Genomic DNA, 27,506 nt, shown 5'->3' with positions numbered 1-27,506 from the left:
TTACAGTTTTGCTTGCTGTTTTGGCTAACTGAATTGCTGAATCAATTGGTTTCTGAAATAAGTTCATTCTAGCTTTGAAAATTTTGCGAAAACTCCTTTAAACCATTCACCCCCCCCTCTAGTTTAAAGCCATCTTTTCTAACAATTGGTATCAGAGCTTGGTTCTTGTAAGTCATTCAAGTTGATCCTAAAAATCTTTCAAAATGGCTGATAGACTACCGTTTGGGGAAGGTGCCTCAATAAACAGACCACCCTTGTTTTGTGGTTTGAATTACCAGTTTTGGAAAGTTAGAATGAAAATATTTATGGAATCTCTTGACAAAGGAATTTGGGATGCAATTGAAAATGGCCCTTTTATCCCAATGTTTGAAAAAGATGGTTCTGTCATTGAGAAGCCATGGTCTCAATGGACTGAAGCAGAAAGTAGAAAGGCCAAATTCGATTGCATTGCCAAAAATATTATAACCTCTGCTTAAAATTCTGATGAGTTTTTCAGGGTCTCACAATGCAAATCATCAAAAGAAATGTGGGATGCTTTGGAAGTCAATCATGAAGGAACAAATGAGGTGAAAAGAGCTAGAAAGCATGCTCTCATCCAAGAGTATGAGATGTTTAGAATGCTGAAAGGTGAAACCATAGCTGAAGTGCAGAAAAGGTTTACACACATCATCAATCATCTTATGAGCCTTGACAAGACGTTTGATAAAGAGGAGCTGAACATCAAGATCTTAAAATGTCTTGATAGAGCATGGCAACCAAAGGTAACTGCTATTTTCGAATCTAAAGATCTAACATCATTAAGTGTTGCCTCTTTGTTTGGAAAGCTTAGGGAACATGAGCTAGAGATGAATAGACTCAATGTTCAAGAAAGTGAAGATAAGCACACAAGGAGAATAGCCTTGAAAGCATCCAAACATAAGGGAAAGCAAGATTCAAGTGATGATAGTGATGAGGAAAATCTAAGTTTGCTATCAAGAAAATTCAGCAAATTCCTCAAGAGAAACCGCAACAAAGACAACAACAAGGATAGGTATGGAAACAAGAAACCCAATGAATTTAATTCAAATAACTATACTTGTTTTGGTTGTGGTGAGCAAGGTCACATAAAGGCTGATTGTCCCAACAAAAGCAAAGAGAAAAAGACAAGCTACAAGGAGAAGAAAGGCAAGACAAAAAAGAGCCTACATTGCTTGGGATGAAAATGAAGTATCATCATCAAGCTCTTCATCAAGTGAAGATGAAAAGGCCAACATATGCTTAGTTGCTCAGGATGACGATGATGATTCTTGCAGTTCAAGTGAGGTTAGTTCATGTGCTTCCTTAAATGAACAAAACTATAGTGAATTGCTTGAAGCTTTTCAAGAAACTAATGATGAGGCTAATAGATTGGTTCTTTCAAACAACCGATTGAAAGATCTTAACAATGGGCTTGAAAAGAAAGTTAAATCACTTGAAGAGGATCTGAGAAAAGCAAAAAGTGATTTTGAAAATTTGGAAAAAGATTTCAAAAATGCCTCTTGCAAGTGTGATACTCTCAATTGCACAAATTGTGAAAATCATGAGAAAAAGATTCACTATCTTGTTGAAACTATGGACAAGCTTTCAAAAGGAAAGTCAAACTTTGAGAATGTCCTAGCATCTCAAAGCTGTGTTTTTGGAAAGGCTGGTTTAGGCTTCAATCCACAGAACAAGCAAGATAGTTTTTCAAAAAGTTTTTTGAGAAAATCAGAAAAACAACCGATTGTTAAGACGAAACAACCAGTTGTTACATGCTTTTACTGCATGAAGAAAGGCCACTCTGTTAGATTCTGCAAAATTAGAAAATATTATGTTCTTAAAGGTTTTATGAAATGGATTCCTAAGGGATGTGATGTTTCTAACAGCAAAGAAAAGCCAAATGGACCCAAATTTGTAAGGGGACCAAATCTTGCAACTTGTATTTGATTATGCAGGAAAAATGAAGAGAAAAAGGAAGAATTGAGCCATCTGATCAAGCTGTTGAAGAAAAAGACAGTCATTGAAGCTGAATCAATGATGTGCAAAAGGTCAAAACAGTGAAAAGAAGTTTTCTTGATCAACAAGCAAGTGGCTCATTGAAGAAACAACAGAAGGATAAGACCTTCCTTTTATTTGTTCTCAATTTCTGTTTCAAAGTTCTTTCTTATGATTAATTGTCTTTCAATCAATGTCATGTGCCTTAATCTGTTTCTGTTTATGGTTAAAAATTGAAAAATCAAGTTTTTAACTGCTGCAGAAAAACAACCGATTGTTTCTTCGAAACAACCGATTGTTTTGAGTCAGACAGCACTGTGTAGAAATTGATTTAACTGATTTTTTAAATTTCTAGCCGTTGCAGATTTTTTTCAAAGGGAGAATCTTGGTCAAAGGATCTGTGTTGAAAGCTGATCACGTTCAGAAAGGTTTTACAACAGTCATAAAGGAATATATTCCAAAATCTTGGAAATTCAAGAGCCTTAATGACTAGTCAAAAATCACATGTGAAGACCATGTGATTTTCAGCTTTTTCTGACATTTTCAGTGCAGAACAGAGTCAAGTCCTCTCTCTGAAAATCAAGTACCCATTGAATGAAATTAAATTCAAATTGATTCTCTTTCAACTATAAAATCAGGTGCAGATTTCTTTCATCAAGAACAACCAATTGCAACATCTCTTGCAACATCTCTTGCACCATCTCTTGCAAATTTCTGAAAAGTGAGTGTTCATCACTGCTGTCATGGAATCAACCCCTCCCACCTCTAAAAGAGTCAAAACCAGAGCTGTAAGGTCTGGAGGAAGGCTTGAAAGCTGGTTTTCTGGTGACACCGATCTCATTGAGAAGTATAGATATGAAACAAGTGTCAAGAAGATAAACAACCCCAAGGTTGTGTGCTTTGACTGGCTGAAAAGTCAAAAACTTGACAATGTGAGGAAGCTTCTCAAAGACCAGTCACTCAGAAAGTTTCTGGAGCTCAAAGGGAACATATATCCAGATTTGGTGAGAGTTTTCTACACCAACTTGAAGTTTGAGGGAAACAACTTGGTCTCTCATGTGAAAGGCGTGGAGATGGAGATAACCCATGAGGTTTGGGCTGCTGTAGCTGGGCTTAAGTTTTCTGGATTAAGAATCAACAAAGGAAACCTTGGAGTGGTAGAAGCTTTCAACAAAATCCAGTTCTACAAAAGTTGCTTGAAGAACAAACAATCTCAAGTTAGCACTTGCTCGGTTGGAGGCTTGAGGATTGATGAGAGACTGCTTGCTCTCATTGTAACTTGGATCCTAACTCCAAGGGGGAGTAATCACTCAGTGTTGACTGAAGAAGATCTGGTTTACATCTTCTGTATCACCAAGAAAGTGAAGATCAATTGGATTCACATAATCAAGGAACATATGCAAAAAGCCATGAGGTTAGGCGATTACCACTATCCCTATGCTGTTTTAATATCTAAGTTTCTATACTATTTGATGTTAATCTTGAAGATGAAACTTCTGAGTTGGTCAAGTCAACTCAAGAGTTGAACAATGGATCACTCAGCAAGATGGGCTTCACAAAAATAGGTGGAAAATGGTTAAGTAAGGATGGTGATCATGGTGCCTCATCAAGTGGTGCTGCTCACCTTGAACAAGATGAACCTGCTGACATGGATGTTCAACATGAAGATCCAGCTAAAGATTTTCAAGATGCAGGACCTAGTGCTAATGCTGAACATCAAGGAGAAAGAATGCAAACCATGTCTCCTTTTGAAAGACTCATGGTGAATAGGCTAGATACCTTTGCTGAAAATCAAAGGAGCCTTCATGATCTATGTGTTAGCAACTTTCAGAGGATAGATACAAGGTTTGACAACATGGATGCAAGGTTTATGACTCTGGACGAACAGATTCAAGCTGTCCAGAATCAAATCTTTGATCTTCAGTTTGCTGATGAAGAAGACTGAGAGAAAAACAACCGATTGGCCATCGAAACAATCGATTGTTTTTGGCTGTTCTCTTTTCTGGTTTTAAAATTTCTTTCCTTCTGCTGTTGCTGTTTTATTCTGATGTAATTGGAACAATGTTTTATTTTATCTCTTATCTTTTTCTATTTGTGAAGACAAATAGGGGGAGATATATGCTGTGTTTGTGTTTCCAATTTGTATTATGTTTCTGTTTTTCAAAGTTGTTAAAAACAGGATGAGTGATGTTATTTGGTTCTGATATTGAATGTTTAAGCTTTAATTGTTAATCTGTATACTAACAGAATATCAGAAGTTCAATGTATTACTCAAAGTTCTTTTGCAGGAATTGCTTCAGATTTAATCAAAGAACAACACAAGCATCAGGGATTTGTCTTCATCAAATAGGGGGAGATTGTTGAACCAAGTGGTGTTCAATGTTTTGATGTATCCAATCCTTTGAAGGATGATGAAGCATCTACTTTGCTTGATGCTGCTGTGCTGGTTTTAGCTTTGTTCTGGGGTAGTTCAATGTTGTAATCAACACTTAGGTTAAATCTCAAAGCAATTAGCATCTCAATTTTATCAAAGCAAAATGATTTTCAAACTAAGTTGAAACAACCGATTGTTTTGTCGAAACAACCGATTGTTTACACTTAGGTGTTTTGAGAAAGTTTGAAAACTGTTTTTGAATGGTGTTTTTGTTAAGTAACAAAACAACTGATTGATTCGAGGAAACAATCGATTGTTTGTTTTAAAACCATAACCGAAAAACTGTTTTCTTTGACTGAGCTTTAAATGCTTTAACTGAATACGCTCCCATCATTAAATGCTTTGACCAATCAACTTTAAATGCAATTAAGAGTTTGTTAAGATTTGATAACAAACTATATTCTTAGATATATTCTGAAAAACAGTTTTGATATATTAAGAATCTTGAAACAAAGTTTTTCATCTAAGGGTTTTTCAAAGAGTTCTAAGATTGCTAAAGAGTTGAGAGATTGATCAAGGTGCTGAATAGGATTCTGCTTGTATTGATTTCAGATTTTCATCTGTAACAAGTGTAATCTTTGTAAATTGCTGAACAATTCGTTTGGGTGTGTTGCTGAGATTGGTTGTGTGTTCTTGAGGTGTTCAAGATCAGCAATCTTAGTGTTGGCCAAGGAGAGTGTGTTTCTTGAGGTGTTCAAGGTCATTCTCTTGGTTGTGTTGTAAGTGATCAAGGTGTGGTTGCTTAGTGGATATCCTCAGGGTTTCTGAGAAGACTGGATGTAGCTCTAGTTTTGAGTGAACCAGTATAAACAACTGTGTACAATCTCTCTATCCCTATCTCTTTAAATTCAGTTTGTTTGTTGTTTGCTGGTATAAACAACCGATTGTTTCGAAGAAACAACCGATTGTTTTTCCTGGTATTACAGTTTTGCTTGCTGTTTTGGCTAACTGAATTGCTGAATCAATTGGTTTCTGAAATAAGTTCATTCTAGCTTTGAAAGGTTTGCGAAAACCTCTAGTTTAAAGCCATCTTTTCTAACACAAGTTGCCTTGGTGTTTGAGACACTCCATGGACGGTATGGCGCTGTTATACAGGCCTCTCCATGGGCGTGGGCACCAAACACCAAGAGATAAGGGACAAGTTGCCTTGGTGTTTGAGACACTCCATGGACGATACGGCGCTGTTATACAGGCCTCTCCATGGGCGTGGGCACCAAAGCGCGACTTTGTCCCAAGTGTTTAGACACGCTAAGGGCACCCAGAGCAGGTCTCTCCTCGAGCGTGGACACTCAGTACATATGAGATAAGCCTTCCTCGCCCTTGAGCGACGTCAAGGCCAGAGATGAAACGAGACCCCTCCCCCTTTTTCCCATCCTGAAGTGATGGAAGAACCAGCTGTGCCTTTAGCAGTAAGTGCCTGGGAGCTTGAAACAAGCAAGTAGAAAGCCAATCGAGGGCTTAATGAGCCCAGAAGGCCGAAGAGACCCGAAGAATAAGAAGAAGAAGAAGAAGAAGCGTAAAAGCGTGAGATGCCAAGGGCAAGAAAAATACGAGGGCCAAGTGAGGCTCTAAGAGTAGAGATAGCAGTCCAATGGCATTCGGTTTCTCAGGAATGAGCAAGCAATAAAGCGAAGATTAATAGTGAAAGTAAAGCATAGATTGCGTTCCCAGTAAATGTATAGAAGGGTCAAGTGCTACAAACGTTGAGATATTTACAAGTCACAAAAGCAAAGGAAAAGACAAAAAGTAAAAATGGAGGCTGAGGGCCTGCAGTTCAATCATCCAGATCAAGAGGCACCACCTTTCCATCAACGATGTGGCTGGTAGGGTCGCAGTTCGAGACGTTAATCCCTAGGTTCTCGCAAGATGCTTGAGCTAGGGCCTCCTTGAAGCCTTCATCGAACACGCTCGCCATCTCGTTGGTGAGCTCCTGGTTTGCCCTCTCCAGCTCGTCGATCCTGGAATCCTTGGACGCCAGCTGCTTGTCCAAGAACTCCTTCCCCACTTGGAACTTGTTGGCTTCAATGTGGAGTCTCTTACACTCAGCTTGGAGAAGGTCGAGGGCCTCGACCTTTGCCGCCTGGGCACCCTCAGCCTCAGTCAGCTTCTGCCCCCGAGCAGCATACAGTTCTTCAAGTTTTTTCTACTGCACTTCGGAGGCACGAACCACCTCTTGGAGGCCAATGTTCTGGATTTGGTGGAAGGTGAGGTGGGCCAGCAGGTCTGCATACGCTTGTTCGACCTCATGTGCGTATGCTTCGGCCCCTCTTTGGCCTCTTGGGTCATCTTCAATGAAGCTTGGTGGGCTTCCTCCCTAAGCCCCCAAGCCTGTTTCTCCTCCTTCAGTGCCCCCACCTCCTGTTTCAGCCTCTGGAGGGCCTGCCTCCCCGTTACAACGCTCTGGGCCTGGGAGGGCCAGTCGAGTGTTATCGCAGGAAGGCCCCCATGTAGTAGGGCATGCCTTCTCCCCTGTTGGGGTTTCCTGGCGACATCTCCTCGGTGAATCCCCGCGCCAACTGCCTGAAGACAGGGCGGGGGATCAGAATTTCGAGGGGAGAAGGAACAGGAGCAGGCGCGGGAGGGGCTGAACCTGAAGCTGCAGCTACTTCAGGCAGTGGTAGTGGCGGAGGAACAGACTCAGCCCCTTCATCTCGTTCTTCTTGGACTGTTTGAGGTGGAGGTGACATGGCACTTGGAGGGCTGTCCCTTAGAGAATCCACGCCACCTGCAGACGCGGTGGGTAGGGTAGGGACCCTCGTAGCCCTCCTCTTTTTGAAGACCAAGCCGCCATCTGAGTCTTCACTATCAGAGGTTATCTCCAGCACCCTCTTCCCTTTATCTGGGGTGTTGGAGCACATGTTGATGCCGCGGCCAGTGGGACCGCATCAATGGGAGAGGGGGAGGTAGGAGTTTGGTATGTTTGGAGAAAGGATGGTGGAGATGGTAGGGAAGTGACGAGCGCGGGGGAAGTAGTAGGAGGCACGTTGAGGGCGAGGGAGTCCCCACCTCTCTTGGCGGGTTTTATTTGCTTCAAGGCCTTGGCGAGTGTGCGGCGCCTTGAAGAGTCCATTATCGAACCTGCATCAATCAGAATAACCAAGCAAAGATTAATTCGGGTGAGGAAGAATGAAAACACATGCAGGCAAACCACTGAAGTTCAAGCAATTCAAGTAAGTTCACATAACCCCAACGATTCGAACAATCCAAGTATATTCAAACAAGACCAAGTAAGTGCAAGCAAGTTCGAACAGATTTAATCAAAAGTAAATACCGAAGTAGGTGGAGAGGCCGTGAGCCTTGAACTCGTTGGCAATGAGCTTGGCGGTGTCGAAGACTACCCCGAGCCCAGCCAAGGCCTTGCATACCTCCCTGTCAGCGGAGGCAAGTTCATCCAAGGCCTTGGGCTTGGTCGATAGGGGCTTCTCCGACCAGTACAGGGGAAAGCCCTTCAGTGCAGTGGGATCGAATTTAGTGGCGCGCACCTTGAAGAACTTTCCCCCTCCACCCCTTGAACGAGTTTTGGAAAAGGGTGAGGATGATGCGGCCGGCGACGCCGGAGAAGCTCATCCAGAGACTCTTGCCCTGCTTCTTCACCTCGAAGAAGTGAAGAAAGACGTCCACGGAGGGGGGGATGCCCAGGTACCCGCAGAGAATTTGGAAGCCCCTTACGAACGCCCAGCTGTTGGGGTGAAGCTGGGCAGGGGCAGTGTTAATCTCGGTGAGTAACTCCCTTTCGAAAGGAGTAAGGGGAAGGCGCAGACCCACTCGCTTAAACACCATTTGGTAGATGAAGAAGAAAGGGCTTCCCCCAGTGGCCCTTTCGTCTACGCAAACGGGCTCCCCTGGCCTTGCACGGCACACAAAGATGTGGGAGTCGTGGGTCTTATGGAACGCGTTGAAGGTGTAGAGTGTGGGGTCCCCCCTGTGGGCTTCAATGTCTTCGACAGAGGTTAAGGTGGAGCACTCCGCAAGAAGTTCATCGGAGGCCCAGCTGTATTCCTCTTTGTAGCTGGACCTGGGGGGCGGAGGATTGGCGGTAGTCTTGTTTCGTGCCATCAAATCAAGAGCTGAAGAACGAAGGAAAAAGAAAGGGTTTAGTGAAAGGGGGAATTGAAGAGGAGAAAGGGGGAAAAAGAGGAAGCCCTAGACCAACCCTACCCACGCGAGAAAGAGAATGACAATGGGGGAACAGGGAAACACAAGAACAGTACAACAGTGCAAAAGATAAATAGTCTCAGGCAGTTCATTAACACATAGGGCAATGCAGTGAAGAGAAAGAGTCGTTGAGGGGAAAAAAATCATACCTTTGAGTATAGGAGTGGTTGGAGATGGAGAGTGTGCAGGAAGAACGAAGATCGCAGAGAGTCTCGAGCACTCAGAGAAAGAAGATGAACAGTGGAGTGCGAAAGAGAGTGAATGGAACAGTGGCTTCGAGCGCGGGCTCTGGGGTAACTTAAACGTTACGAAGGAAGCCCAAAGGATATTAAATCAGGATCGTTCGATGAGTCCACGTGTCGCAGGATCATGCACTCCCTGGGAGCACAAGAGGCTTTAGATGGTGACCGCGTGATGGGCCACGTGGCCAGCGATTAAGCGTGACCCAAAGCGTCACTTTTCCCGATTCAGAGGATGTCCTGTCAGCCATTAAGAAGATGTCATGTCAACTACTCAGGGAATGTCACGTCAACTGTTCGGGGAATGTCACGTCAGTAAGAATGACATGTCACCAGAGTGCCACGTGGAAGGTGTGGGCGAGGCCTTAGTCTTTTCGCTGAAGACAAGTCACCAGCTCAAGACTGGGGGGCTTGTGTACCGTCCCGTCCCCGGGCGTCGACCAAAGTCAAAGTCAAAGTCAACGTAAGGGCCAAGGTCAACATATGGTGGGACCACACGAAAGGCCCAAAGAAGGAAGTCGACAGAGTGACTACATAAGGTGTCGCCAAGACAAGGCGTCACCGAGATAAGGGCGTCGCCTAAACAAGGCGTCGCCAAGGTAAGGCGTCGCCAAGTAAGTCATCCGCAGTGTTACTCCCCGATACCCATGGGTAGGAAAGACCATGGAGGGAGTGACACCACGGGAGGCTTCGGGCCCGCCTAGCTCAGAACAGTAATAAAGAGAAGAGAAAGGTGGCTTCAAGGCCATAGTACTAGCGCCAGTAGGGGGTAGCCTGACTCGTGAAGTACCCAGGCCACCTCAGGGAGACCCTTGGGGTAGACACGACTCAAGAGAAGGTCATGCCCAGGGGAAACCAGGTGCAGGGTGCGAGAGGAAGGTGGATACACTCCCAAGGCGAGTGACTAGAGATTGGGTCGCATGAATTGGCACCCAAAAAGTCACCCCTTTGCGCCAGATGCACTCAACGAATGAGGACTCACACGATGAAATATCCCTAAATTGGGTTACAGTGCTGTGAGGCCCTCCACGTAGAATAACGGTCAAGTCAGGAGGACACGTGGCGGGAAGAACAGAAACATCACTGCTTTCCGGATAGTTTGTCAGGTATGAGGTAATCAAGATTATGTAATTAAGTTTACATTTCGAACGCTTTAAGGTACTTTAAATGCTTTAAGTGTTTTGAACGCCTTAAAGGCGCCGAACGTTTTTACACCTTAAATGCGCTTTAAGACGCTTTAAATGCTAGAGACGTTTAAAGGGAGCTTTAGACGTTGGAATCGTGATCGGACCTTTGGCAAATTTTCCCCAGAACACACTCTAGTTGCTTGCTCGAGCCCTCAGGCTACGCACAAGGGACTAGAGAAGGATTGTTTGCCAGAACCAGAAAACAGCACACAATATACAGTTCTTTACCACCTTCAGAGCGCCTTTCACGGTGCTCCGATACGAAGGTGTAGAGTTTTGGTGTTTCTTGTTAGCTGACTTAAGCGTCAGAGTGCAAACGGCCGCTAGGGCACCCATTTGTTCACTTCTTTGCAGGTGTTCACAGATTACCAGAAAAGGGTGTCCCTAGCAGACGGGCAAGGTTGCACAGAAAGACGTACCTGAGTAAAGATTCTCAAAGTTCCCCAAAATCATCCGCAAAAAAATGGACATCATCTCTTCCCTTTTTGCTTCCTCTCTTATGTTATGCCTTGTTGGTACTGTTCTAAATATAACTGTAAGGACCAAGAAAAATAGTCTTACAGTAGAAATGGTACCATTAAAATGACACCTGAATATTTTATTATTAAAGTGAAAAAACTATATAAATAGAAATTTAGTTATTCAGGTTTCATTTTAAAAGAACCACCATCTCTCTATAAGTTTCCTTTTTCTTTCCTCTCCCTTCTCTCTAAGATTCTGACTTCCTAGCTTATCAGTTTGACGATCGGAGTCTACCATTAGACTGCTGACAGCGAGATCTACAAGACTGGTCGATCAGAATCTCTAATAAAGTAAGTTCATTTTTGTTCCCTTTTTCCTTTCCTTTCCCTTCTCACTAAGATTCTGAGCTCCTCGCTTATCAGTTTGATGATCAGAGTCTGCCATTGGACTCCTGGCAATGAGATCTACAAGATTGGCCGATCAAAATCTTAGATAGAGTAAGTTCATTCCTGACTCCTTTTCCTTTGAGTTAGTTTTGATCTGATTAGATTTTCCTTTTAATTTAAGTTTGCATGTGAGGTTTTTATCTTCAGAATTAGTTTGTGTTAGCTCAGGGTCCTAGTGGTATAGTTAGATTTGTGATCAAGACTCTGTGGTGCAGGTTAGACTATCCTTTAGGCTTTTGGTAGATTTGGAGCTCTCAGTGACCATCGGCTAAAGTTCAGGTAAGGAAAGCTAGTCTTATTTCTTTTCAATAGAACCATAGGTTAGAAGATCTGGATATGAGGGTGACGTGGTCACCAATTCCAATATTTACTTACAGGATTGTCTCTTTTGAAAAGTAAAATAATATATTGACTGAATGGTTGATTTTGAATCTTTTATATTGATTTTAAGGTGAATAATTTGTTGAAAGTGTTTGTGATTGAGAATTGAAAGTTTTTTAATGATAATATAAATGAGTTGAACTGTTTTTTTTTAATATTTTGTTGAATTAGTGAGATGTTTGATGAGAAGTGGTTGTTTGTTTTTTTTAATATTTTGTTGAATTAGTGAGAAGTTAGATGAGAAGTGGTGGTTTGATTTTAGATGATGATTGATTTAAAGAGCATATATTTGGAATTAATTATGTGTTTAAGTAAGGTTTGAGATATATTTGGATTGTTTAGAAAGTTTAAATGATGTATGTAATGAGGTTAAAGTGTGATCAAGACAGTATTTTCAGGAAAGGAAATACCGTGTTGAGATTGTTATTAGGGTGTATTGATTTGTGAGTGTGCTGTAAATGAGACGATCCTGACTCTACTGATATAATGGAATCACATAGATGAAGTTATTTCGTTGGTGAGAGTCGAAGGAGGCCCATTTGGTTGAGTCTGATGTTTGAAAGAACTTATCAGAGCAGATCAAATGGATTTACCCTGTCATATGAAGATGATGAGATGATGAGATATTGAGATAATTATGCGCATGGATGTGTGGGTTTCACAGCAGTAGTATGACAGGTGCAGTTCTATGGATGCTAATTTCAATACACGAGTCTTCCGGAAGTAGAGTCAAGTGTTTGAGTATGTGAGTTAGTAGAAATCTAACAGGAGTAATGTGGATGATGAACGTGATAGACACTTGATGAAATTGTGAAAATGTGTGAATATTGATGGTTTATGTTGATATAAAGTTTTATATTTGAAGTTTTAAAAATAGCAAGTTTACCATGTGTTTTGTTTTGTGTTTGTTTTCTTTAATCTGTGATGATCGTGTTAATTTACACGGGAGCAGATGAGGTTGCAGGTGACAGAGTTCCTTAGTGAGCAATCAAAGGAACAAATATTTTATTATTATTTTTATTTTATTTTATTTTTGAACGTTTTATTTTAGACTTTTGTATATATATTAAATCCCTATGAAGAGTGATATCTTTTTTGCCAGGGGGAATCCTTAGAATTACCACAGGTTAGCTTTCAATTCGCCTCTGACCATCAAATGAAATGTGAATAACCCGCTCTCCCCTGTTTGAAACAAAGGGTGCTTCCGGTTCTGTCGGTGCTTGAAACGATACAAATATGAGAAAGTAACATATGTTAATTAAATATTGCATGTATAATATATTAGTAAATATGGGTAAAAATAGGAATGTTACAATAACTAATAAAATAAAATAAGGAATATGAAAGAAAAAAATCAACACTAAGAGGTTCTAAATATTTCAAATGAATTACAGATTCTACTGCAAACTGAGAGAGGATGTTAACCATTGTCTTATGCTACTTGAAGTTGTGTGTCTATGTCCCTAAACTTCAAAACATATTTATTAGTTTACCACTTTTATTTACTTCTAATATATAGGTGGAGCTTCTCTTTATATTATTTTCTCTCATCTATCTTATCAAATTCTAACAATCTCTGCACTTTTGGGACTGACTTGAATTTGTAGGTGTTTGGTTTTATACTATATGAATTTTATTCTAAATATGTTTTCTTTTCAAATTTTTATCTTTTAATTCTGATTTTAATTTATTAATTTCTACAACATAAAAATGCAACACACCCATAGTGTGGACACTAATCAGTGCGAGTTTTAATTTTAAATGAATATACAATGAATTTATCTATAATTAAAACATTAGTGTTAAAACTATTATTTTATTATTATACGGTGACTTTTATTCACTAATAGCACTTGTTTACCACATAAAAATTCCAGAAGTACAAAATATATTTTTAAACGACTATATCATGGATTAAATACTTACATAGTCTCACAATAAAAACTCAAAACTTAAATAATTTTGTTATTGCTTAAACACGGTATGTTCCATTAAGAGAAACAAAACTATTAATCTTTCTCACTCAAACTTTATTAATTGTTATTATATACAAGAAAATAATAGAATAAAAACTAATTTTTTTAAAAATAAAAAATAATTAATTACTATAATAAATAAATTAAAAATTATTCTAGAAATTTTTAAATTAATTTTTATTATTGTTAAATATTTTTTAAATTGATGTATAATTAGCAACCAAATGTTTTTGTTACCAATTATTTAGATTCTAAATTTGGTAAAAAAACTTTGGTTGCTAATTAGACACCAATTTAAAAATAATTTAATAATAATATAAACTAATTTAGTCATTATAACACTCAATTTTTTTTTACCCAAAAATTAGTTTTTATTTTATGATTTTCTTGTAGTATTATTCAAACTATAACAATTATATATAATTATAACTCATCATTCAAATATTATTTGAGCAATTTAAAGAGACTAAAATTTAAAAAGGGTATAGTTCTAATAAAATAAATAATTATTGTTTATAGTCTGTTTATAATTTTATTTTATCTGTTAAAATCTATCTTTATTAAAATTTTGTGTTACACTTTCTAGAAACATGTAAGCATTAGTAGAGTTGGTGTACACCTTGTTATGCAAGTAATTGAAAGTGGATTTTGATAAATTCTATTGAGTGTCGTTGTCGTATCAAGAAATAATCATTGCAGAATCACTTATTTAGCCGACATAGTGTCTTTCGGAAAGTGCTTTTTGACCTTTTTAGGAAGGTTACCCAAAAAACCAAATAAATAAAAGACCAAACATGGTTTCCATGAGACCTATGATAATGAGGTTTTTTTTTTAATAACTCAAAGAGACAAAAGCATTTAAGGGTACATAAAATAATTAAATGTCATTGCTTGGTGCTCAATTTGTTTGAATAAAGTTTTTAAAAGAGACTTTTAGAAATGAAAAATTAAAAATACTTTTTATAAACTAAAATTAATTTTTATATAATTAAAAATTAAAAAATCAGAAAAATATATATAATAATTTTTACACATTAATTTATACATAAACTAATTTTAAATTTTTTAATTTTTCTCTTATAAAATTTTTTAGTCGTCTTCTACTTAGAGAATATTATGTTAAATGTGTATTTGAGTTGAGGGGTTTATTTCCTTGAAAAATAAGTGAATAAAATAAGAAGATAAAGACGCATTCTAATTTAAATCAACACAAATTTTCTTACTTTTTCATTTTGTAGATTTGTTCATTAATCATATTCAAGTGTTTGAAACTTTCTTTTACTGTATATTGGTCAATTATTTTGCATTGCAAATGAATAAATAAATACATGTTATATATAAAAATATTAGGTCATTAGGTTTATTTATCTTAGTTAAAATATCTCAAGAGTAAGTAATATACGCATTCGTAGTGTAAATTACACTATCGTTCAATTAGTTAGAAATTTTATATTAGTCTAAAAGGTGTTCTAAAAATAATTTTTAATTAGTTATTAATATCAAATACTTTAGATGAAGGATTTATATATATAGATATTAAATATTTATTATAATAGTATGATATCAGCAAACAATTTTTAATAATATGTTGAGTCATATGCTCAATATATAATAGTATTAATTTTATTAAAAGAATAAATTATTTAAAATTTGAAAATGTCACAAGAGACAATAGTGAAAGTGAGTTTTTGGTATTAATTATTTACACCCGTGATTTTGGGTTGGGAAAAGCTACAAAATGTATTAAAATTCATACATAATTATATATGCAAACTTCATGAGATGATTAGATCCACTTTAAGCACTTTTTTTCTTCTCTTCTTTATCCTTTCATTTTATTAATTAATACTCTTTGAAATTGAACAATAGAAACCATTCCATTCCCTACCACTTTATGAATAAAACTTATATATTTTGGAAATAAAAATAAATTAGAAGGTAGAAAGCAATAAATCAGTTTTTTATTCACATCAAAGTAGAATGGAAAATAATAAACAAACATAAGGGTCTCCGTGATGGGTACAAAATTGATCATTAATCTTTACACAAGTACTTTTTGAAAGAATATTATTATAGAGTATGTAATGTGTAATATAATAAGGGATTTATTTAATTTCGATTTTAAAATATTTTTCAAATATACTTTTTTGTAGATTTTAAAATATTTTATAAAATGTAATACTTTTTAAAATAATTTGTAGTTAAATTTAAAAGAATTTATAAAACATGAAATAAAATTTTGTAGATAAAATATTACAAATCTAATGAAAAAAAATGTGTGAAAAATAATATATAGGTTCAATAGTTCCTTATCTTCCATATGAACAAGAAATTTTAAATGACATATTTAATTAGAGATAACAAATAAATAATAAAGTTCGGATTAAAAAAATGACAATCAATATAAGTTATGATAACTAATTAAGTTACCCTTTAATATAACATTGTATCTAAAACTATAGTAGCTTTCCATGTGTTAATTTATTTATTTTTTGTTTCAACCCTTCTTCAATCTAAATTAGATTAAAAATTATGATTTCGCTGATTTGTAATTTTGAGAATATTTTTTATTAATTCAATAGAAAATTCATGGAAGTAACAATAGAAATAGTTAAAGTGGTCAATATTTTTTGCAACTTTTCAATCTAGTAATATACTACATTACTGAAGGTGGTAGAAAAAATCCTACTTCCAAACTACTCTACGATCAATTTTCTAAATATTCGTAAAGTATTATTTTCTGAATATTGGCAAAGTTATGGTTGAAAGATTCGGTGATTGTTTGGTGGTAGAAATGTTTGATCACCAAAATTTAAGGATGAGGTGATAAAAAATATCAAAAATTAATCGTTAATTCAATTGTAAAAGTAATAGAAAATAGTAACTATCATCTTACGTCGCTAAAAGAGATAATAGTTAATTGTAGTAAAAAAAAAAAAATTAAAGATGGTTTTTTAAAAGTAAATAATTTTAAAACTTTTGAACAATCTAAATGGAAAGCTTCCAGTATGAGCAAGGCAAGAAGCAATCGAAGAGTGGTTAACTTTGCTATAAAAGCAAAAGTATCTAGAAAATCAAGATCTTCGATTTTAGTGTAGTCCTTTGCTACCAAGCAAGTTTTGTAGCATTCAATAGAGTCATTTGCTTTGTGTTTAACTTTATACACCCAATGACATCCAATGGCAGTTTTCCCTAGAGGAAGCTCGGTTATAGACCAACTTTTGTTATCTTCTAGTGCCTTAAGTTCTTCCTTCATTGCTTGGACCCAGGATGGGTGCATGATAGCTTCCTCATAATTTTGAGATTCCTCGGTAGATGAAATCAGCATGATTGTATGTTTGAAATTATCAGAAAAGATTTGTAATTTAAAAAGAAATTAATTGGGTATTTAGTACTTATTGTTACTGATATTGGATACCTCAAAGTCTTGTAAATAAGTTGGCATTCTTCTGTTGCGAGTTGATCTTCTAGGAGAAGCAGTAACATTCTCACTTTGTTCAATCTCAGCATTAGTTTCAACAGTATTATCAAGTAAAACATCATGAACATTATTTTTAGATTACATGTTAGGATCATCATAAGTCTAGGCATAATGACTAAGAAAAGGCAAAGAGAGACTATTGGAATCATTGTTTTGTACATACATGGAGTAATAAGGAAAACAATTTTCATGAAAAATAACTTTTCTCGATAAATCTATTTTGTGATTTTTAATGTTCAAGAAGAGGAAATATTTTGTATTAGGTTTAAAACTAAGGAAAACACCAGGAACAATACGGTTGTCCAATTTTTTTCTATTAGCAAGAATGGTAGAAGAGTAGCACAAACATCCAAAAACACACAAATGAGAAATATCACACAACTCTTTGTATAATTTTTCATAGGGAGTGACATTGTTAAGCAGCGGAGTAGGCATGCAATTAATAAGACATGCAGCATGTTGCACAACAAAACACCAAAAAACATCAGGGACACTAGATTGAAAAAGTAAAGTGCGAGTGACGTTCAAAAGTTGTTGATGTTTTCTTTCAACAGTGTCATTTTACTCCGGTGTCTCAATACAAGTAGTTTGATGGATAATACCTTTGGATGCACATAAATCATGCATGGAAAATGTAATGTCATTATCAATACGAATAATTTTAACTTTAGTATAAAATTGATTTTCAGCATAAGTTATAAAATTGGTAACATTAGCCCCAAATTCAAACTTATTATGCATGGAAAAATCCAAGTATATCTAGTAAAATCATCTACTATAGTAAGGAAAAATTTATGACCAAGCATTGAAACAACCAAGCAAGGACCCCAAATGTCAATATGAAATAATTCAAAAGACTAAACAGTTCTAATATCACTAAGGGAAAAAAGAAAGTTTTATTTGCTTTACTTGATGACAAACATCACAAATGAAGTCCTTATCAATATGAATATTAGGATAATAAGTTTGTAGAACTTTTAACCTTTCTTTTGAAGGATGACCCATTCTAAGGTGTCAGATATTCGTTTGTTTTATAGCACAGCTTAAAAGATTTTTTGTCAGCTTTGTTGAAGACATATAGACTAGCCATAACATCAATTGTACCAATCTTGTCTTTGGTTATGGAATTCTGTATTAAACACTCAGCGGAGGAGAAAATAAGTTCACATTTAAGAGATGTAGTCAATCGAGATATGGAAATCAAATTAAAAGAAAATTTTGGCACATATAAGACATTTTTCATAACAAATTTATCATTGAAAAAGATTGTACCAGAATGGGAAGAAGTAACATAATTTCCATTAGGAAGTTTAATAATAATGGGTTTAATAGGATTATATGATGCAAAATTAGATAGGTCAAAACAAACATGATTTGTTGCACCAGAATCTAGAATCCAAGCATGCTTATTGAAGATAAAATTTCAAAATCTATAATGATTACCTGTCACAATTGAATTTTGATTCCTGAGGATCGGCAGAAATGGAACCAACCTGGTTCACTCGAGCTTGACTATTTGAGACATTTACATTCTTCAAAAAAACCGAAATGATTTGAAACTGACTTTGGGTAATTTGGAAGTCACCACTACCATTATTTTTATTATGATCTTGACCACCAACAGTGTCTTCCTGAGCAACAACATTGTTGACATGAGAAAAAATACATTATTGAGATCTATACCCGGGGGTATCCATGTTTCTTATAGCAGACTTCTACAGTGTGTCCATTCTTATTACAGTATGTACAAACCTTTCTATTATTACCATCAGATCTTGATCTCTTACCATCTTGGTTAGGATAACCATTTTTCTTAAAAGATATAGTTTCATTGTGACCCACTTTTCCACATAAAGAACAAGTAATAGCATTGGCATTGGTATGAATAACAGAATTATTATTTGTTATATGAGCAACTAAAACACTACTGTTAAATTGACGCTCTTGCTGAACAACCAGAGAAAAACTCTTAGTAATAGTAGGGACAGGCTCCATGAGAAGAACATGGGCCTTTATGTTATTGTACTGATCATTGAGGCCATGTAAAACCTGCATGACTTGATCCTCTCTTTTTCTTTGGGCAATAACAGAAAAACCATTACAAGTTCATACATGATCAGGTCTAAAATTATCTAATTCATCCCAGATAACCCTAAGTTTTGTGAAATAATCAGTAACAGAAAGATCACCTTGATTGAGAAGATGCCTCCATTTGAAGGTCAGAAATGCGAGACAAATCACCTCATGAGAAGCGAGCTTTAAGGTCATTCCAAACATTTAGTGTCTTATTCATCCATATGATGCTTTCACGTATGGGAACAGAAACCGAATGCACAAGCCAAGACGCCACCATGTTATTGCAAAGCATTCAAGACGAGAAGGAGGGATCCGATTCAGAGGGTTGAGGTATCACACCTTTGATAAACTCTACCTTGTTCTTTGCACTTAACGTTGTGGTAACTGAACGGCTCCAAGAGTGGTAATTTGTCAAATCAAGAACTGAAGATACGAGAGGAGTCGCAGGGTTTTCACTCGGTGCAAGTATAAGAAGTTGTGAGCGAGATTGTCACTTTGAATGGGATTTTTATACTAGTTAGGGTTAAGGTTTTTGCTTCTATCAGGATTTTTTTGTAGCCATTGAAACCAAAGCTTCAAAACTGCAAAAGAAAAACTCGTTAGTCAAAAAAGGAGAAAAAGATCGAAAAAATTGTGGAAGTACAAAATATCAAGAATGAAGAAGGAATTAGAGTGCGCGCAACAAAGCTCTTCACGATGAAGAGCTTTGATACCATATTACAAAATATCAGTGGCAATTACAGAAAAAAGGGAAAGAAATCTTTAGTGATTATGAAAGAAGCAAAGAAGCGGAGAAGAATAGAGAAGAGAAGAGAAAGAACACTTGTATGAAAAGCAAAATATTATTCAATGAGTAATTAGAAAGAGTAAAGTTGTGTCTTATATACATGGGGTGCAAAAGTAAAAGCTAACTAGCCTATGAATAAAAACTTATTAAAGACCCAACAGATTTCAACAGAAAAATAAAAACATAATATTTTATCAGTTTAGAATAAGTATGTGCTTAGTAAACATTCATTCACGAAAATACATATATTTGTGAACGAATACATTGTTGTGGAGAGATTTTTTGGGTTTCTTGAAAAAAATACAACAAAAAAATCAAAGCTTATCGGGTTCTAACTTCTGAAGCTCGAAGTCTCCCTCTAAGCTCTACAGCTCAAACTCCCTCTCCATGGAAACAAACGTGCACACTGATATTCACTTACCCACTGAAAGTCGATTCCTATATCACAAAGACCATGGCTAAATTTGGGACAGGTTCAACAAGAACAGGTTTAGGCGGGATAACTTCTTCAGTGCTAATTTAGGTTACAGGATTTGGAAATTTGAAGAAATTGGATGCAAAGTGAAAATGTCTCATTTTAGGGGAAATTGAAAACTCATTAGCGGTCGTGGGTCGCTAAAAATCTATTAAACTCAGTGGTTAATTTGGTGGCAGAAATTTACAATTTCATTTAGCGACCAAATGAAAATCAATCGCTGAAAAATAATCATATTCGGTTCCTAATTTGGTCGTGGATATCACTATTTTTATTTTATTCAATATAGTGTTGACCTATTTTGACAAGTGTACTGAGTTAGAAGTAATAAATTTTCCTAAGGATGGATATCGAACCCACAAAGTCCATAATTCAATCAACAAAATAATTTATTAAAATAGTATGATTTTGAATGTCAAATTAATTACTTTTTTGTATTTTAAATCTCAATTTGCTGCTAATTGAATATTATAAGATTTTATTTGAATATTTAAAAAATCTTGGTTAAATATCTCAATGTTTTTCTTAAAATAATTTAAAATATCAATTAAGTGCAAATTTATGTTTTTAAAACATACAGGGATATTTAATCTCAACCATATATTTTAATAATTATAAATACTAATTAAACATTACAAGAATATCAACAATTGCACCCGTTATATATAACTCCTAAAGTCCACTAACCTACTTTAATTCGGAGTAAAACTAAAATAATTAACAAAACTGAATATGTTAAAATTAATGTGATTTACTCTATACTAACTTTATTTAATTTTAATATTTATATTTATTTAAATTATTACTCTAATTTATTTTTAATATTTTTAAATTAGTATTAATTAAATTGATACTAATTTAATTAAATTTTAATATTTATTTTGTCAAGGCTAATATAATATATTTTAATGTTATTTAAATTAATATTGGTAAACGGATGTTAAGTATTTGTTTAATATTTATCAAAGTTAATATTATTTTATTTGATATTAATTTTATTTTATTTAATATTTATATTTAATTAAATTATTTATATTTACTCTAATTTACTTTTAGTATTTATTTAAATGAGCCATAGATTATATTTTTAATATTTGTTAAAGTTGGAATTGATGTATTATGTTAGCGTGATTTATATTTAATTATTAAAGTTAGTATGAAATTAATTTTATTTTGTTTTAATAATTATATTGATTTAAATTAGTTTTAGTTTAGATGGTAGTCTAATTTACTTCCAAAATTTATTTAAAGTATCAATTAAATAGATATTAATATAATTTATTTTAAATTTTTATTAAATTAACAAATCATAATCTTATTACTTTTAATATTTATATTTATTAAATTAATATTGACTTTTTTAATATTAATTTTATTTATTTTAATATTTATTTAAATTCAAAAAATTTAAATCGATATTAATGTATTTTTTAATATTTATTTTAGTTAATGTTATTATAATTTGTGCCTTTGAGTGATTTAAAATAAACATATTTTTTCTGTACAAAGTGGAAGTTCCTCTCACACTTAGAATGAAGTTTCTTTCTTAACAAGAGTTATTTTTTATTTTTAATTTAATCTTCTTTTCCAATTAGAAGTCACACATCAACATGTGTTAGTGCAATATACTAGTTTGTTACAACGTGAGTTTAGTTGATACAACTTAGAATCTATTTAGTCATCACTACATAAAGTTTTTTTTTGGCTGATAATACTTAGTTGATACTAATGAAATAATGTGCTGATTTTAAATTCTATTGTATATGGACATAAAATCTTGGAAAATAAATAATGACTAAAAACACAACTAAAATATATGGATGAATTGGTTTAAAATTTCTAAAGATTTTAAAATATCTTCTTAAAATTATTGTTGATGTGGTTAATTAAGTATAGCAATAAATGATTATCAGGAAGAAAAGAATTTAAGATAATATGAGCAAAATAAGTTAGAAAGATATTAGGTGATTACTTGTGAAATTGTATGTGAATTCTAAATTTAGTTTAATCAATTATAAACTTAACATAATTAATTATTATATTTAAAAATATAGAAAATCACTTTTAAAATATGTAAATTTGCTCAAAATTATCTTTAAAAAATAATTTATGTTTTACATTTTAATTCTACTAAGATTAAAATAATGAGCAATGGTGAGAAGAACCTTTAAAGAAGTAATTATCGTCATATCAATAGGTTATGTGTTGATAACAAATCTAACACTATTAATTAACATCAAAAAATCTTTTAAAATATATTTAAATTCCAATGACAAATTTATTTTCTTAAAACATGCATATATATTTAATCTCAGTTGTATATATCTATCTCCAAGTTTTTTTCCATCATATTTGCTCACTACAACACATATAATGTGTGAATATTTATAATTTTTTATTCAAATTATTGAAAATTGCAAAATAAAAGAGAATCACGAAAATTTCCTGAGAATCGTATAACATCCATATTCTATCTATATCTCTACATTTATATATATATATAGTCTTCCAAGATTATTTTCTTTGTGAACCCTAATTTTCTATTCCATTTTTTTAAATTATTATTTTTTTCTTATTCTCCACCCATCTTTTTTCACCAATTCTGATTCCAACCTACCAATGCTTATACGGAAAAAAAGCAATGTATAAAAAGAAAAGCAATGTTGAAAGGTAAAAATATCTTCAGAAAGCCCTTCATATAATTGCTACTTTTTCTACAAAGTGTTTCTATCATATCATGATGTATGTCATATTAATGGTTTTGTACCTATCTCCTTTTCCAGTACACAACCCCTTCCCCACCCTCAACTAAAATCAAGATCAAATCCATGCAAAATCTAAACTTCATTCTTCTTAAACATAATTCTTCCCCAAAATTGCTAATAATTGCCACAGAATGAGGCAAAACTGTACAAATCTAGCTGATGTGGTAGCTGCAGCAGCTGAGGCAGAGGGGTTCCTGGGCACAGGTACTGAACCAAAAACATTTGCACCACTTGTGTTTGTTGTGTTCAACACTGATGAACTGATACTGCAATTTCAAGCATCAGATATGTTTTAAGATTTGTCACAATTTGTTGTTACAAAAAGAGAAAGAAAGATAGTTAAAAGATTGTCACCTAGTGGATGCATATTGACATGTTCCAGTACCTGCAATGCAACACATTTATTAATTAATAAGTGTTTATAATCAACCAAGTTTTTATACCGAGATTAAAACTACTTAGTTTCTCAAAATTAGAAAAAATATAAAGGATCAAAAACAGAATTACTCCAAAATTAAAAACATAATCAAACCTAAATTTTACTTATGTGCTGAAGTCCTGAGTCCTAAGTATTAGACATCATTTTAACTGAAGGGTCCTTACTAAAGTACACACATAATGTTTTGAAAAACAAACTGTGATAAATAGGATTCATTGCTTTAGATATTGAGAAGATGTAGGAGGCTTTTGAGATACTTTTTGTAATAAAGTAAGAAAAAGAAAAAAGCTAGAGTTCTGGCATCACCCAGTGGCACTTTTTTAGTTCCTATGTATTTCCCCAAGGCACTTTGGAAGTGTATTCAAAGATGCAGTAAAATATTTCCAAAAAAGATGATGCAGGAAAAGCTTTTTTTATTTTTCTGCTGTCTGGGCAGAATGGAACCCAAGAATCCACCAGAGATAGTTCTGATCACACCAATCAGAGGCAATGTGCCTGTGTTTCACTTTGGTTAGAGCAGTAACAGTGCCAGTGTTCTTGACTTGTTGCACACTTTGATTTGTCTCTTATTCTTAAATTAATACTCACCTACCCCAAATTTTTATCATAATATTAAACTTCTATCTAGCTAGGGAAAACAAACTCTATATTCACATAATTATAGCAAGGTCACTTTATTTATATTTATTATCATCTCTTCAGGAAATAACAAAATTAACATTTTGTTGTGTTCATCTTTTTCTATATAAATCATTAAAATAAACAACTAAAATTGAGGATTCAATATGTTTTGTGAAAGTGTGTCTTATTAGAATATAAAGACTATAAGGAAATAATATTTAAAGACCAAAAACTCTTATCTCAAAATCATAACAGGATAAAAATAATTGTAATTATCTGTGAAAACAGGAAGTGAAAACAAAATTTATATCCTCAAATCAAACCAAACATGTCTAATATTCTTCTAAGAAGTGGTCTCTTAACTCTTAAACATCACACTGAGAATAACACTTAGAATCATAACTAGAAGCCTTACTTGGATTAGTGCTAGTGATGACAGCAACTCCACCAAAATTGCAGCTATTAGGAACAGGGTTCTTCTGATAATACTTATTGAAGGAATAAGAAGCATGGTCTTTAACAGAATTTGGGAAGTAACAGCTTCCGCCAGGTTGAATTGCAGAACAATCAGTGCCACCATATCCACAAGCATAGTCCAATGCAACTTGCAAGGCTCTCTGTGAGGCAGTAGGGCTTGCAGTGCACCAGCTTGCACCTGAGGAATAAATTGGGGAGTTATTTGGTGTGGTAGGAGTGGTGATTGGGAGGGTGGAGGCTGGAGAGGCTGTATCAGGGTTGGAATTGGGATTCAGGATTGGAGATGTTGAAGTGATGGGAACTAAGTTGGGAATTGTAGTGATTGGTGTGGTGATGTCCCTTTGAGTGGTGGACTTTGAGGCTGTAAATTCTAGTTGTTTTTCTTCATCATGCCTTAGTACATTCACATGTCTTAGTGCTTCCTTCTGTGTCCTACTTGAACCTGTATTTCAAATAACAATGACAAGGTTATTTATGAAGATGATGATGATTATTATACTATTTTATCACTGTAAGCATGTGATTGTGCATTTGTAATGGTGTAACCTTTCTTTAGTTCTTAATTAACTCACTATAGAATTTTAGGCACTTTCTTTAGGGAGTAACAGTGCTAACTGGATTCAAATTGTTCCTATAGCATTCAACTTAGGATCAAACCAAAACAGTACTTATATTCAAAATTTTGCATAATTGCATGTAAACTAATTATTAGGTCCCTATCCTGTTATTAGAGTGGATCTAGAGAGGGCACTAGAGACAAGTAGGGTATCTTTTGCATAGAGACATGAGCCAAAAAAAGTTGGACCCTTGCATCTTTTCAGGAAACGGTATAACTGGAGAGAGATTGAATACAATACAACAACTCCATGTGATACTGCAATATCAACAGAAATACAGAAAAGGCAGCTATTTCAACAGTATAATCATTGTTATTTAAAAAATCATTGATAAAAAAAAGTGGTGAAATGGTGGTAACCTATACAGTGCAACATAAAGAGCATGATAGAGGGGAAAATAAATTTGGAAAAGATAATTGCACCCAACTGATCCAACATGTATATCTAATAAACTTGAACAACAACAAAAGTTGCAAGAAAAAGGACTAAAGCTATAGAAATCCCAAACTCAGGTGCAGGAAATGCATTCAATTCAAAAACATTATCCAAGTGGTCCAAAGAATCTAGGACTAAAAGAGAAAAGCAGAAAATAATCCGCCATAAAGATAAAGAACACAAAAGGAAGCAGTTCAAAACAGAAGAAAAATGAGAAACATAGATAGTGAACAGAGAGGAACATTATCTTAAAGCAGAAGCAACTTATAGCTTTATATTAGATATCCATAGAATAGAAGAATAATAGAGTGGAAGGAGCCACATGAACAAAAGGGGAGAAGCAGAAATAGACCAAAGAAAGACAAATGAAAACTAAATTACCTGAACAAAGGAAATGACCAAGTACAAGAAGTAGCACATAGTAACTCACACTTCTTTCCATCTTGACTCTTGTTGTTCTTTTGCTGCTTTGGTACTTGTTCCTTCTCCTCTTGTTCCTTCTTCTTCAATGTGGCTCCCAAATAACACTTCTTCTTCCCTTGAAACAGCTAGAGAGAAATGAAGATATCATAAACTAGAGATGGTGAGTGGTCTCTAGGAAAAAGGTGTTTTGAGGGCTATTCATGTGAATGAAAACATAGACATATATTTATAGAGCATGTGAAGAAGTGTGAGAGACAAGGTAGGAGAAGATTTGAGAAAGGAGAGGTGGAGTGTAAGAAGGTGCAAACAAGAGAAGGAGGGAAAATGTGGGGCAGAGGGTTGAAAAGAAAGTAAAGAAAAGAAAGTAAAGAAAAGAAAGAATGGAATTGTTTGGAGTTTTTAGGGTGAGTGTGTGAGATGATTAGTGATCCCTGTAATGATGGTGCTGATGAGAGTTGCTACCTTTCTCTGTTCTATGCTTTTCTTTTTACTGTTTTATAGGACTTATTATCATTCATAGTATTTATTATTCTTCTTCATCACTTTCTTTTTCTTTTTCTTTTTCATTCCCTTTATTCTTTCCTCAATATAAAACTTCCTCCAATATGTCAAAAACTTGGCACTCTTCTTCATGATTAACCAATAATATGATGCATAAATTAAATATATAATTGTATGTGCCTTTAGTTATGCAAGGATTTAAATTGCAAGTGGTGTTTTTCTTTCTTTTTTTTTGCAATTGGGGGCATAGAGTGTATAAACATCTGCTATTTCTATAACTATCATTCTATTATTGTTTTGTCTTCACTCACTTAAATAATTCAAAATTTTAAATCAAATCAATTAAATTAATTCCAATTTTTAATCTAATCTAATTTAACTCTACCAAATCAAATAAATTTGATAATAATTAACTCGAATATCAGATTTATAATTTATCAATCTAATAACTCCAAATTAAATTAATGGAAAATTTTAATATTTAATTATTATGTATTGAATTTTATAATAGAACCATGTATTTATTTTATATTTTTTCTCAATTATTAGTTTATAGAAGTAAATTATATCACAATATGACTTTTACATCTTTTAATGACAAGATTATATTTATTTATTTATTGACAAAGCAATATATTTTTTAAATAAAATTTTTCACATTAAAAAATTGTTTTTATTAATTCAAACCAAATCAATCTGTTTTTATAAATTAGTTTGATTTTAAAAGTACATAAAATTTTCGAACAAATTTAGAGAAATTCAAACTAATAAAATTTATTAGTTGAGGTTTTATTCTAAACAGGATAGGTAAAAAAAAAATTAAATGTGTTGTGATTTTTATTGCAACTTTAGTGTATTCCTCAATAAATAAATAAAAATAATCAGTGCTTTAATGAATCTGATTAGATAACATCTATAAATAAGCTGTGTTTGATCCTTGTAGCTAAGATGCTTCAAAATTTAATCAAAATCATTGCTTTTATTATTTTGTTTGTGCTAACCATCTTTTAAAAAAAATCACTTTTAAGTGATTCCATGTTTGTTGTGACCATAAGAATGCAGTCTTTTTCATGTAACATGTGACTATTTGTTCCTCTGATAAGACAGATCTCTTTGAACTTTTTTTTATGAATGAAT

At 34.3% G+C, this 27,506-nt stretch overlaps 1 protein-coding gene across 1 annotated transcript; it reads right to left on the bottom strand.

Moving 5' to 3' along the window:
* Positions 1–22,754: 22,754 nt before the first annotated feature.
* Positions 22,755–26,338, bottom strand: LOC137831130 (glucan endo-1,3-beta-glucosidase 12-like). The gene is made up of 4 exons (XM_068638678.1): positions 25,827–26,338; positions 24,332–24,835; positions 23,211–23,241; positions 22,755–23,122 (listed from the first exon to the last, which is right to left on the bottom strand). Exons 1-4 carry the CDS (start codon positions 25,885–25,887, stop codon positions 22,945–22,947), a joined length of 774 nt encoding a protein of 257 aa, XP_068494779.1. The 5' UTR covers positions 25,888–26,338; the 3' UTR covers positions 22,755–22,944.
* Between the last annotated feature and the right edge of the window lie 1,168 nt (positions 26,339–27,506).

The sequence above is a fragment of the Phaseolus vulgaris genome, chromosome 6 (assembly GCF_000499845.2).
Source record: "Phaseolus vulgaris cultivar G19833 chromosome 6, P. vulgaris v2.0, whole genome shotgun sequence".
NCBI lineage: Eukaryota > Viridiplantae > Streptophyta > Magnoliopsida > Fabales > Fabaceae > Phaseolus > Phaseolus vulgaris.
The sequence above is the reverse complement of the archived record's forward strand: the minus strand, read 5'-3'. Positions and strand labels throughout refer to the sequence as shown.

Bases quoted from the DNA above. Each gene is read 5' to 3' on its own strand.
- LOC137831130 (XM_068638678.1), bottom strand. From the start codon at position 25,887: ATGGAAAGAAGTGTGAGTTACTATGTGCTACTTCTTGTACTTGGTCAT. The intron at 24,836-25,826 runs GTAATTTAGTTT...TTTGAAATACAG, and splicing joins TGGTCATTTCCTTTGTTCAG to GTTCAAGTAGGACACAGAAG. The intron at 23,123-23,210 runs GTGACAATCTTT...TTGAAATTGCAG, and splicing joins TGTCAATATGCATCCACTAG to TATCAGTTCATCAGTGTTGA.